The sequence below is a fragment of the Carcharhinus amblyrhynchos genome, chromosome X (assembly GCF_965287045.1).
Source record: "Carcharhinus amblyrhynchos chromosome X, sCarAmb.v2.hapA, whole genome shotgun sequence".
Taxonomy (NCBI): domain Eukaryota; kingdom Metazoa; phylum Chordata; class Chondrichthyes; order Carcharhiniformes; family Carcharhinidae; genus Carcharhinus; species Carcharhinus amblyrhynchos.
In genome coordinates this window covers 11,780,714-11,794,897 of record NC_137359.1, presented here as the reverse complement: position 1 = coordinate 11,794,897, position 14,184 = coordinate 11,780,714, and the positions used below count along the sequence as shown (strand labels likewise).

The 14,184-nt window shown below is 43.7% G+C and overlaps 1 protein-coding gene across 2 annotated transcripts in view; it reads right to left on the bottom strand.

The window, feature by feature from the left end:
* The window catches only part of LOC145361999 (receptor tyrosine-protein kinase erbB-4-like), a 152,855-nt gene that overhangs the window by 22,343 nt on the left and 116,328 nt on the right, over nt 1-14,184 (bottom strand). The window contains exons 15-19 of one of the 2 annotated variants that reach the window (XM_080218018.1): nt 10,581-10,735; nt 9,495-9,539; nt 2,457-2,592; nt 2,029-2,151; nt 845-943 (exon numbers count right to left, since the gene is read on the bottom strand). In XM_080218018.1, the coding sequence (XP_080074144.1) occupies nt 845-943; nt 2,029-2,151; nt 2,457-2,592; nt 9,495-9,539; nt 10,581-10,735 (558 nt within the window). Of the gene's footprint in view, nt 1-844; nt 944-2,028; nt 2,152-2,456; nt 2,593-9,353; nt 9,426-9,494; nt 9,540-10,580; nt 10,736-14,184 lie in introns of both variants that reach the window. The other variant, XM_080218017.1, reaches the window with a different exon arrangement.

The following is a 14,184-nucleotide window of genomic DNA, read 5'->3' as shown; positions in this document are numbered from 1 at the left end:
CACACCAATATAAAATATTAAACACCAACCAGCACACATACTAACATAAGCCTCTTTGCTCAAAATGCACACAAGTAATTAATGATGTTAGAAATACTGAGATCTATTTTCTCCAATAGCTGTCGATCTTCCACTCCCTTACTCAACTTGTAAGGCAGGGAATGAGAGAGACGCTGTCATATCTCTGTATGTGCCTAGACGTCAAATGTTGCTTGATAATGTTCCTCTATAATGCCTTGGGACGTTTTACTATGTTCAAGATGCTATATAAATGAAAGTAATTGTTGTTCAGCACTCCAGCTGTACATTCTAAATGGGTTCCCAATTGTTTTGTTTTAAATTTACTTTGGTTCCCCCTTTTTTCTGCAAATGTTCCCTCATTCTGTCAAAGGACTCTCTCTTTTCTGGAAATATAGTTCCACAAGTGTTAGGCAATCCATATGAGAGAAAATAAAATTAAATCCAATTTCTCCAATACTTTGTGAGGATATACTCTCCTATTGGTTCAGTGTGATACTGAGCCACTAAACACATTTATTTGGCTGGGATGAATTTACTGATATCAGCCCATTCTGCACTAGGGGTCGCAGTGGCACTTGGGCTAGAAAAGGGGAAGGGGGAATCAATCCGGGCTCTTTTCCCTGCTCATCATCCAGTGCTTTCGGCTTGGGCTCAGATGTGGTGCCCCCATGGTTGAATAGCCTGCCAATACTCATCTCGGTTTATACATGCCAAAAGATGACTTAAACGAGAAGTCAGAAGGCTGCTGGTCAGGAACCCAGTTGGGATTGTATGCAAATTCCCGTGTGAATTTTCACATAGATCTAGGGGAAGGGAGACTTACCTCGCTCATATTTCTTGGTGGCTCACAGCCACGCCCTTCCTGCAGGACCTTAATGGCCACGGGAATCTTCACGCTCTCGCCCTCGGGAATCCAGAGCCCCTGGGAGCAGAAACTTTATCAGACCATCAAGAATAAAGCAAAGATGCATTTCCATTAGCATCGTATGCGGCACAGCACCATGTGAACAGGCTAACATAGTCATTAGTTAAGTCAACCATCACTTCATCACTCAACTGATTCCACAAGATCTTTACCTGCAATTTCACATCCTGTTGCTGAAACTCTTTCCAGCCAAGAAATGGCCCTACATTTAAAATGAGCAACTTGATTCTATTCTGCATCATTTCTGTACTGACATCAATGCTTTGTATATCATTGAGAATACAAACATACAAATTAAGGGTAGGCCGCTCAGTCCCTCAAGAATCTAAAAGCCACTTGGAATAGAATCTGTTTTTGTGCAGGAAGTGAAAACAGCCCAGCACAACAAACAAGCTGTACACATTGATAACAACCCTTCCCAATTCTAGCACCATGCAGACAGATTAAGCAATACCAAAGCTCGATCTGAAGGGATTGATCATTTGTTTTGGTCTGTTTAACGTAAACTGCTCGGGCAAACTGGGCAGAAATCCATAAATCCCGAAGAATGAGCTTCCTGAAAAAGTAAGACTTCCACACGTGACAATTTCCTAATCTTGGTTGAGCAGAGACCAAAGGACATATTCATCTGTTTGCTAATGTTCATCAAGAAAGTGTGCTAACATGAGGATAACGTGGAGAAAATACCAAGTGGTTTCACAGGGGGCAAGAAAAAGATCGGGAAATTGGTCTTCCTTCTCCACTCCAATTTATCAATTATGGTAAATCATAAGGATTTTATCCTGGAGATGGTGGGGTCCCCTATTGGAATCAACAAGGGTTTTCCCACTTTATGCTAACAAGTACTTTCTTGATTGTGTTCTAATTGGAATGTAAAACTGTACATAATTGAAAACGTAAGGGGCCTTCAGCCATCAACCTCAAGATCTTCTCGCCCTTTTTCCACCATGTACTTAGAATTCAACTGGTTTAAGTATCACAGAATACTTTAGCACTACCTCAGAAAGATAGCCGTACGTTGAATCTGTAATTTTACATGTACTATTAGACTGAAAGTGTGGTGCTGTCCTGCTTCAACTCACCTTGTACACTGTTCCAAATACTCCAGACCCCAGCACCTTGACTTTCCGCAGTTCTGTCTCTTTCAGGATTCGTGTGTTTACCTGATTGGGTGAGTCAGCACTGGGATCAAGGGGATCGAGCATCTAATGAGAACAAACAAAATCACAAAGGCAAAGTGTCATCCTTCTGCCAATGGAAATGACTCCATGCAAGTCCATGAAATGAAAGGGGAGCTCTTTAAAAAATAAATTCCCCAAATGCTAATAAATTTTTAACAGTTCTTTCCTTTATGTCTCAGCCCAGACATACAAAGAGAGTCATTAGAGCTCCACACAATATTACTCTTGCAAAGCAATGTCAGCCTGAACACAGCTCCCATGGCACTCACATTCTGCACACTGTTCCTCTAAAGCTACCACTCTGTCCCAACTTTAGGTTGATTTCTTACCTCAGTCTCCAGATAACGACGCATTGCTCTCTTTTTCCGAATGATCTGCCTTCTCCAGTAAACGAGAGCCAGCAGCACCACAAGCATCACGGCCATCAGTCCTCCAACCACTGCTGCCACAATCTGAGGGATTTGTCTAGGTTCAAAACAAAGCACGTCAAAACAGGATGTGTCACACACACGGAGCATTAAAATCCTGTCATTATTTTCTTAAGTAGCTACATGCTAGCGAGAGGTTAGAACAAGGGCAGCCACACAGAGCTTTAAGGATGGCTTATCAAATTCACTAAAAGAAATTTTTAAAATGTCCAAATTGTTAACATTTGCAAAGATGAGCAAGGGCATTTGGAAAACAGACAGTGTGGTTTAGAGAACTCATGAACACATCTGTGAAAGCACAATGGTTAGCACTGCTGCTTCACAGCTCCAGGGACCTGGTTCCTGGCTTGGGTCAATGTCTGTGTGGAGTTTGCACATTCTCCTTGTGTCTGCGTGGGTTTCCTCCGGGTGCTCCGGTTTCCTCCCACAGTCCAAAGATGTGCGGGTTAGGTTGATTGGCCATGCTAAAATTGCCGTTAGTGTCCTGAGATGCATAGGTTAGAGGGATTAGTGGGTATAATATGTAGGGATATTGGGGTAGGGCCTGGGTGGGATTGTGGTCAGTGCAGACTCAATGGGCCAAATGGCCTCTTTCTGTACTGTAGGGATTCTAAGTTAATGTATCCCGGTAGTCTCTTGGTTACATTGCTTGTTTCACACCAGCATATTGCAAGGTCAAGTTCACCAAGGAACAAGCAACTTTCTCCTGATTCTTTCCCCCAGTTTTCTTTTTTTCCCGATGGCACTGATCCTTAAAGGGATGGTATGTTGCAGGTACCAGTTGCCCTCAGTACCTCCACAAGATGGCCATATTTTGTGATTCTACACAGTGAATGCCAACCATTTGGAAGTGGGATGGGGGGGGGGGGTGGAAGGGGGAAGAGTCATGGTCAAGCTACATCATGTCCTCAAATAACATCCACAGACTTCAACTTGCCAGCAAGAGCAACTGGCTAATGGCTGGGAGCAGGGATTCTGGCTGTATTTTATCCCTCCTTAATCCCAGAGGATTTGAAGCTAGTTGAATCCACCTGCTAACGTGACGCACTGATAACTTGCTAACTTCACCCTACAATGCAGATGTTGACCATGGTATGAATCAGAAGTCATACAACATCCTAACCACAAGTAGGAAGCAAAACACTAATTAATTTGATTGTGTTCTTTAAAGCTCTAGTGGAGAAGCAGAAGGAGCTGTAAAACAAAAGCCCACGAAGCAGACATATAGCAAACAAGACATTCAGAATCCAATGAGCTGGAATTCCCCAACTGAGGGAACACTAAGCTTTGCAAAAGAAATGTTGTTTAATCTGGAAAGGTGGGGTGGGGATTTTGTATTGTTATGACGAGAGATTTCAGTGCTCGTCAGCACCTCGTTGTCAACGTTCCACACTCCCAGGCAAGTACAATACATCCACTATCAGCATAAAGCTCCCTTGGTCCTAGCCACAGGCAGACACTTGCTACTGCACGGTGTGATATTTCTCATTTATCAAATCAGCAGTTCAATTTTGCACTGTCTGGATTTTAATCTTTCTTAAACTTTCAGAATCTTACAGCACAGAAAGAGGCCATTCAGCTCTTTTTGCCTGTGGCAGCCCTCTGTAGTCCCACTCCTGTGCTCTTTCCCACAGCTCTGCAAATATTTACCTTTCTATGGATGTACCCAATTCTCTTCTGACCATTAGTATTATCCCAATAATATTCCATTTAAATTCTGAGTTTATCATATTTGGACTTTCTCCAGATTGCATTCATCATTGTAGTTTATATCATTTGGAACACTTTTTTTTTTATTTTCAATCCTAGCAGTGAAAAAGTATAATCATTTCACTGTCTGTTCCTTTTGTTAATGGTTATCATATGTTACACTTGTGTTACTGATATGTTGCACTATTTTGAATACACAGTAAGGGAATCACTTTGGAAATGTTACCAAACTACAGTAAGATACTTCTAATGGGAGCTGACCTTAATCTATGGTTTATTTGGATTTGCATATTTTGCGAAGCATTTGAGCTTGTTTCTGTCTTTAGAATCTGGCAAAGTAACCTAGAATTCTTTTACAAAACAGAGGACATCCTTTGGCACGCTTCCTATTTTTCTCAGTATCGGAAATATCCAGGCAATGAGATACATTAAAACACTGAGGAAATCCCAGTGAAAACGTAGAATGATCCAGTCATAGAATGCCTACAGTGCCGGAGGAGGCCATTTGGCTCACTGAGTCCGCACCAAACACAATCCCACCAGGCCCTATTCCCGTAACTCCACATATTTACCCTGTTAACCTCCCTGACACTAGGGTCAATTTAGCTTGGCAAATCAATCTAACCCACACATCTCTGGACAACACTAAATCTAATTAACACCAAGGGTTTACTTTCAAAAATATGCAATAGCTGGCATCATCCATCACAGGCAGCACAGTGGCAAATGCTGCTGCCTCACAGCAACAGGGACCTGGGTTTGATTCCCAGCTTGGGTCACTATCTGTGTGGAGTTTGCACTTTCTCCCCGTGTCTGTGTGGGTTTCCTCCGGGTGCTCCGGTTTCCTCCAGCACTCCAAAGATGTGCAGGTTTGGTGGATTGGCCATGCTAAATTGTCCCTTTTCGGCCAAGATCAATATAGTATTGACATGCTGTGCTTGGTTGAAGTCATTAGGTTACATTTCAGCTTCATTTGAAGCAGTTTTTAAACCAGTATCTCGGCCTTTTGTCTAAGATGCAAATGAGACCAAGTCATGGAGGAGGAGCTATGCCTACTCCAATCAGCTTGGATCATGTAGATCAAACCCAAGGCAGGAGGTGAGAGCCCTGTCTTGTCAGCTTGGATCAGGAATATCTCAACTTGTTGAGACTCTGAATTGGACTTAATTGGATTGAATTGGAATAGGAATAAAAACAACAAAAAGAAAATTGTCCCTGAGTGTCAGGGGTCTAGCTAGGGTAAATGCATGGAGTTATGGGGCTAGGCCAAGTGGGATTGTGGTCGCTGCAGACTTGATAGTCCGAATGGCCTCCTTCTGCACTGTAGGAATCTATGATTCTATGATCAAATGAGTAAGTTGGCTGGCTAGCCAGCAATTGCCCATCCCTAATTGCCCTTGAGGAGGTGGCGCTGAGCCACCCTCTTGAATTGCTGCAGTCCATGTGGTGTAGGTATACCCACAGTGGTGTTCATGAGGGAGTTCCTGGATTTTGACCCAGTGACAGTGAAAGAACAGCTGAAATATTTCTGAGTCAGGATGGTGTGCAGCTTGGAGAGGAACTTGCCAATGGTGGTGTTTAACATTGCAAATGCTGTGTTCATTGAGTGTAAGCTCTAGTTGTGCTTTAAGAGCAGCTGATACTGTTTGAGAAAGGGTAGGGCACTTATTTAAGAACCAGTTTCCACGTGTGTGGGAACAATGGGGCAGGGAAAAGTAATCAGCACTTCCATTGTACTGAGTTTTCTTAATAAACTAATGTTAAAGACAGACTGGCTCCAGCTTCTTCCTTTGCCAGATGGATGTTCACTGAATTAACATGGTGTTCCCGTGCATCTGCTGTCTGTTTTTCAACATGGTAGAGTTGGTGGGTTTGGGGGATGCTTTTGTAGAAACCATGGCACCATGCATCTTGTAGATGGTACACACTGCACCAGTGTTTAAGGTCATGTGAATGACCTTATGAGTGAACGTTTGATCTGTGCTCTAGTGAAACATTGAAACTCTATCTTGCTTTGTATAATTAAGGATTGGCAGTAATAAATTCAATCTTCCTATTTATCCCTTCTTGAGGAATGTTGCGAGTGTTTCTCTTTCTTAGCCTTTAATAAGAAGCTAAGCATGTTTTTGTGGGCTAACTTTCACAAATACATTTTAGAATGGGAGCCAGACACTGAGTAGTGATTAAAAAAGGACACTATTACTGTTTTGTACTGGTCTGATTCTCCAATTTGTTCTGTGTTTTTTTTCTGTTAAGCCTAATCCACTAAGCTTCTGAGAAACAGTTATGCTGCATTTCCAGTGACAGGGAGGGAAGAACAGCGAGAAACTCAAGGGATTTGGAGAATTATATTTTGCTTCTGATATCACACTTCTTCTCTAGACATACTGAGCAAGAGCAAAGGCTGGTGGAGGAATCCATGATCTTTTAATGTTATGTGAGCAGGTGATTTCTCCAAAGGCAGTGAAAAGGTTTGAACAGTGACATTGTGACACAAGAGACCAGCATGAATGGTGTCTGCAGCAAAATGATTTGGTCTCCCTTAGTGGAAGAAAGGAACATTTGGGATTTCTCATACATGTAAGGATAGACATACTTTTTGTCTCTCCATGTTTTGCACCCTGGACAAGTATTATGCCTGCGTTTAAATCGACACAATAGATTAAGGAAATAATTCATGCTCCCCCAGAACTTTATCCTACTTTTCAAACTGAGGAGGCAGGCAGTACTGTTCTGTAATAAGACAATGAGAGAGAGGACAGTTGACATTTCCTCCTCCCTTTGTCTGAGAAAGTGACTCACCTAAACTGATCACCAAATCTATTCCTACTGGCAGCTCAGTGTGTGGGAAATTGTGGGCACGTACTGAAAGCTCTGGCCCTGTGGTCTAGAAAATGGTAGATTGCTATATGGTCTTATCAGCTGCCTGTTCCATGTTTGTATCTATCCAAACTGAAAGTCAGATTCTTCCACATAAATACATGGTACAATAGAAAACATAAGATAATGTAACTACCCTTAAACATGAATTCATACCAAACACTGCACACCTCAAAAGGTGCAAGTCAAATTCACACTGTTTGCTTGAGTGTACAGCCAAAAATACCTCATCTGTAGGAATTCTCTCGAATCAGGCTCAATAGGAAAGTTTCAGATCAGCAAAGAATGCAGCAGATCCATCCACTGCTTTCTTTTCCAAATTTCTCTCCTGCAACTTGAGATCAGCTGACACAGAAGACAGACCTGGGGTCAAACATGAGACCTGTGTGGCTCAGTACCAGATTTGCACCCTACAACTGAGCCACCAGGGCAGCCAAATACAATGGATTACCAAAATGTATTCTAGGGAGCCAGCAGCTGAATGACTTTTCAGCCCACTCTCAACAAGGAATTCTTACAGATAAGGCTTGGAAAGGAGGAAACACCAGCAACCAAAAGCAGGACAATGGGAAAGCATACTACAGTGCAGTGATCAAAACTGTGGTTAATAAAAGCACTTCCCAAAGACACACAAGAAGCATCACAACTCTGGGACATGGGGGTGACAGCAGTAGACAATGTAATTGACTGGCTGTTAGATTCTGCACAAATTATTACAAATAAATGGTTATTTTCTGTGGCACTCTGATCAATAGGGGTGATTTTTAGTGAGTGCCATGACATTGAGTGAAACATTGAGATTTGATGGACAAGTTATTCAGCCCTTCGTATCCTGCAAAATACTAGAACTGATCACAATATCCTTTCTTGTCTTGGGTAATATAAAGAGACTGAAGGAGGAGGCATCAGACATTGAACGGGTAACTTCCAACACAGACATAATTTCAAATTCCAGCCTCGAAAACAAGGACCTCTCCTACTGCAGATCCTCCTTTTTCCTGAAGCCTGTGCTGTGGAGCCTAGTTTTGACTCAGGCCGCAGTGACACTACAGGTTTAGTGCTGGTGCACTGTATCACCAAAGCTACCTTGGTTTTTTTGTGTGAAATGTTGGGATACCCATTATTTACTTCACCCTGACTTCCCCTAAACCTTGCCCATTTCTTGGGATGTTTGTCACCAGCAAACTGCTAAGCTTAAGGCTGATTTTATTTTTCCTTCTTTTTGTTCTGTCCATTCTTCTCCTCAGGCTATGCCTCCTTGACAGGAATTAGTTTTACAGGCATGAGCTATGACATGTCATCCAAGTGACCATTCTTCGTGTACGAACCAAGCCAGTGAGTGTCAGTGGTCCAGGTGACCATGCATCATGTATACAGCTGAGCTTATTCACTGGATGGTGATAAGGAATGGGAAGCCTGGCTGATTTCCCCCATTTCTCACTCCATAGCCAATTTTTTGATCATAGAAAACCCACAGTGCAGTAGGAGACCATTCGGCCCATCAAATCTGCACTGACCACAATCCCACTCCAGCCTTCTTCCCGTACCCTGCTAATCCCCGATGTCAAATATAGTATCCTATTTTCTAAGTCCATTACGATTAGCTTGCTGGACACATTAGAAATGGTGAGATAGTGGCATAGTGGTAATGTCATTGGACTAGTGACCCAAAGGTCTAAGCTAATGCTCTGTGGATACAAGTTCAAATCCCATTAAATTCGGTTTATAGAATTATTTTAAAAAGCTAGTCTCAGCAAGTGACCACAAAGCTATCATCAATTGTTGTAAAAATCCATCTGGTTCACTAATCTCTTTTAAAAAAGGAAATCTGCTGTCCTTACCCAGTCTGGCCTACATTTGACTTCATTTGGTTGACTCTTACTGCATGCCCTTTAGCAAGCCAGGAGGTTCAAGGGCAATTAGAGATGGACAACAAATGCTGGCTTTGCCAACGATGCCCACATTGACCTCATCCCATGAAAGAATGAAGAGGAAAAAAAAACACATGAAGACCTAGATCTTTTTCTTGGTCAGGATATGTCATACCTTTAAAACATGAATCACTAGGGGGAACTCATAAGTACCATTCAGTAGAACAGAAAATAGTCAAATTTTCTCTTCAAATCTGTCCCCTTTGCCATCCAAATGTAATGTTACACTCATGTCACAGCTCTGATCTGGAGGTGGAATGGTGGGGGGAGATGTTACCTATTGTGTAATGCTTTAATGGGAGCCATCCAAGGATAGCGAGCGCAGTCCAACACAGTAGGACCCTTACACCTGGATTTAAGCAGAATAAAAGGTGAAAGTCACAAGGCAGCATGCATATACATATACAGACAACTGTACCTATGGACAACTTTGCCACAGTCCGCGGCCTCTGAACTTCGGCACCTGGTGTCATGGCAACAACAAAAGAAAACAAGTAAAACCCACAAAAGTAGTTTTCAGGCTGCTGTTCAGGAAAGAAGCAACATTTTGAAACAGTATAGGCACCATAAATTCCTGTGGAGCCAACCCTAGAAACTCAAAACATACATTTTTCAGTCTATCAATGTACATTTTGCTCCTTCACTTACAGAAAAACAAAATCTGCCAACAAGTCTAACTGAGAGGTTGTCAGGTGAGTACAGCTGCCAGGAAGGGGTGTGCCAGCAAAGCTCTGCCTCCCTCCCCTCCTTCTCTTCTCTCTCCACCCCCCCCTCCCCCCCCCCCCCCCCACACACACACACACACACACACACACACACACACACGGACGCCGGCTGTGATTGGGAATGTGCAGATCAAAACCTTTCCTCATTCCTACCATACTGTGGCACACAGACGCAAGGTAACATCACTAAGTGAATACATTGTAAATAGCCAGTCTTTGTAAGTTCATTGCATGAATGACTGAAAGATTTTTTTTTAAATACTCCAATTTTATTCTCCTGAAAGTACTGAGTCCTTGCTGGAGTACCTTTGCACAAGCCCAAGTAGCTATTATTCATGCATGAGTGTTAATAATAAGTATTGCTTGCTACTCACTACATGAGGCATCATGGTCATATCTGATCCTGTCCTGATCCTTATGTCCAAATGTGTAGTCTCAGCAAGGGTCAGTTATTGCATACCAATCAGACCTGGGAATCTTGGATGATTTTTCCTACCCCCATCCAAGGTCCTGAGAGTATTTGCTGCTCCAGCTGAGGGATGGAGTCAGTCTATTCAGCACAGAGGTGATACTCACATCCATTGTGTGTGACGGTTCCCATCCCCCTCATCTTTTGGGCTGTGGGTGCCCATAAAAACCCTCCCACAGCTTGTCAGATGGTCAATCAGCTTGCAAATCCTTCTAGTGCTTCACACTGTTTCCCAAAGGAAAGAGGACAAATATACAAAAACAGCAATGTTTGAAGAGTTTGAATTCACAGCTAGTTACTCTGTACCCACCCCTGTGTACAGTTCTCGTGGCAGGGTTTGCATTCTTTGTTCTCATCCGGGTATTTGAAGATGAGACCTCTCTCTCCCTGGATTCCCTCAGGACACTTTGCCACACAGTTGGGTCCGTCTTTGTAATGAGCACATTGAAAGCAGTGAGCTGGGCCCTGGAGAGAGCAGGAAAGTAGACATGGTTAGATCAGGAAAAAAATGAGTTTTTTTTTGATAAATGGCACTCTCTCTTTTTCCTGTGTTGTCAAGAGTCCGCACTCCATCTGCTATTGTAACTCCTCCTAACCTGGGAGCTCAAAACCATGGATTCCTCATTCTATCAGTCTCTCTCTCTCTCTCTGTCTGTCCTCCCCCCTCCCCTGCCCCAATCTACAATCTGATCTTCATAACAATGAATTGCTACTCACCGATACAATTTTCCTCCTAATGCACCACATAGTAAGCAGCAATCAAATAAGAACAATGAAGTCCTGGGAGGAAATCTCCCACCATCTTCTTTGTCCATGACACAAAGCACAGGAGGAAATAAATGAAGGCTATGAAAGAAAACATTGCTTTCCAGCCATAACAGCATTTCAAAAGTGTCACTACTTTTAATCTTTACCCCGTACCGTCTTGGATATCTCCTTTCAAATGAAACAACAGGTTGATAACCACCCCAGTCTCAGGACCAGAGGGGATGCTGGATGATGGGAACTGGATTCAAAGTTTACAGCCAATTGGTGTTGAACTGGCAATTGCTGGTGCCTTCTAATGAGTAACGTGGGTGGCATGGACGCCCAGTGGTTAACACTGCTGCCTCACAGCGCCAGGAATCTGGGTTCAATTCTGGGTCAAGTCAATTCAATCTGGGTCACTGTCTGTGTCGAGTTTGCACATTCTTCCAATGTCTAAATGGGTTTCTCTGGGTGCTCCAGTTTCCTCCGACACTCCAAAGATGTGCAAATTGCCCCTTAGCCTCCTAAGATGTCTAGGTTAGATGGATTAGCCATTAGGCTGGTTAAAATATTCCATCAGAGAATTGGTGCAGACTTGATGGACCATATGGCCTCCCTCTGCACTATAGGGATTCTATGAACCCAAAGGATACGGAGCTTTAATACAGGTCTCTCTCCTCCAATTGACTCCACCCACAATATTGAAATATTCTTCCAAATTAACTTTTACAAAGTAAGTATGAAAAACAAAGCAAGATAGGAACATAGCACCTAGCTGTCTGCCTCCCCCTCCCCATAACCCTTGCTGATCAAAATCTGTCCCACCCAGCCTTGAATATATCCAATTCCCCTATCTCCATTGTTTTCTGGACAAGAAAATTCCACATAACCATTTGAAATAAAAAAAATTATCCAAATTTCCACTTTAAATAGTAGACCCCCTTATTCCTAAGCTGTGTTCCACAAGTGGGAACAACCTCCTGGGAACCACATTATCAAATTTTCAGATTCTTACATGCTTAAATAAAATCATGTTTCATTCATCTAAACTTTTCTTCATAAGACAAGCTCCTCATCCCAGGAATAAGTCGAGTGAACGTTCTCTGAACTGCTTCTAATACGATTATATCCTTTTTCAAATAAGGAGACCAAAACTGTACACATATTCCAGATGTGGTCTCACCACAGCCCTGTACAGTTGTAGTAAAACTTCCCAACTATTATATTCTGTTTCCTTTGCAATAAACGATAGGGAGACACATAGGTTCAGCACTGCTGCCTCACAGCACCGGGGACCCGGGTTTAATTCCGGCCTTGGGTCACTGTCTGTGTGGAGTTTGCACCTTCTCCCATGTCTGTGTGGGTTTCCTCCGGGTGCATCAGTTTCCTCCCACACTCCAAAGATGTGAAGATTAGGTTGATTGGCCATGCCAAAATTGCCCCTTAGTATCAGGGGGATTAGCAAGGCAAATACGTGGTGTTACGGGGATAGGACCTGGGTGGGATTGTCAGTGCAAGCTCAATGGGCTGAATGGTCTCCTTCTGCACTGTCGGGATTCTATGATTCCATTTAGAACATAAGAACATAAGAAATAGGAGCAGGTGGGGGGGCGGTTTAGAACGGAGTTGAGGAGGAACTTCTTCACTCAAAGGGTGGTGAATCTCTGGAATTCTCTACCCGTTGAAGTGGTGGAGGCTGCCTCGCTAAATATTTTTAAGAAGCGGGTTGATGGGTTTTTGATAAGCGAGGGGATTAAGGGTTATGGGGAGAGGGCGGGAATGTGGAACTGAGCCACGACAGATCAGCCATGATCTTATTGAATGGCGGGGCAGGCTCGAAGGGCCTGATGGCCTACTCCTGCTCCTATTTCTTATGTTCTTATGTTCTTATCTAGCCCTTCGAGCCTGCCCCGCCATTCAATAAGATCATGGCTGATCTGTCGCGGCTCAGTTCCACTTTCCCGCCCTCTCCCCATAACCCTTAATCCCCTCTCTTATCAAAAACCCATCAACCCGCGTCTTAAAAATATTTAGCGAGGCAGCCTCCACCACTTCAACGGGCAGAGAATTCCAGAGATTCACCACCCTTTGAGTGAAGAAGTTCCTCCTCAACTCCGTTCTAAACCGCCCCCCTTTTATCTTGAGGCTGTGCCCCCTAGTCCTACTGTCTTTTTTGAGCGGGAAGAGTCTCTCCACCTCTATCCTATCCATCCCATTCATCATCTTATACGTCTCAATGAGATCTCCCCTCATTCTTCTAAACTCTAACGAGTACAAGCCCAGTTTATTCAGCCTCTCCTCATTGCTCAACCCCCTCAACTCCGGTATCAGCCTAGTAAACCTCCTCTGCACTCCCTCCAAGGCCAAAATATCTTTGCGCAGGTGTGGCGCCCAAAACTGCACACAGTACTCCAGCTGCGGCCTCACCAATGCCCTATACAGCCGCAGCAAGACCTCCCTACTTTTATATTCAATCCCCCTCGCTATGAAGACCAGCATCCCACTCGCCTTCCTGACCACCTGCTGCACCTGCAAGCTGGGTTTTTGCGACTCATGCACAAGGACCCCGAGGTCCCTCTGCACCGTCGCCTGCTGCAGTTTTTCGCCCCGTAAGTAATAGTCCTTCCTACCATTCTTCCTACCAAAGTGGACCACCTCACACTTGCCAACATTAAATTCCATTTGCCATTTCCTGGCCCATTCGCCCAGCCTATCTAGATCCTTCTGCAGACTCTCCACACTCTCTGCACAATTTGCCGTTCCCCCAATCTTGGTGTCATCAGCAAATTTCGACACTCTACACTCGGTTCCCTCCTCCAGATCATCTATATAAATGGTAAAAAGCTGAGGCCCCAGCACCGACCCCTGGGGCGCTCCACTAGTCACCATCCGCCAATCCGAATAGCACCCGTTGATCCCCACTCTCTGCCTCCTATTTGACAACCAATCCTCTATCCACGCTAACACCCTACCCCCAACTCCATGTCCCTCGACCTTCTGCAATAACCTCTTGTGAGGTACTTTGTCAAACGCCTTCTGAAAATCTAGAAAGACCACATCCACCGGCTCTCCTCTATCCACCGCCCTAGACACATCCTCATAGAACTCCAGTAAATTTGTCAGACACGACTTCCCTTTAATGAAACCGTGCTGCGTCTGCTCTATCA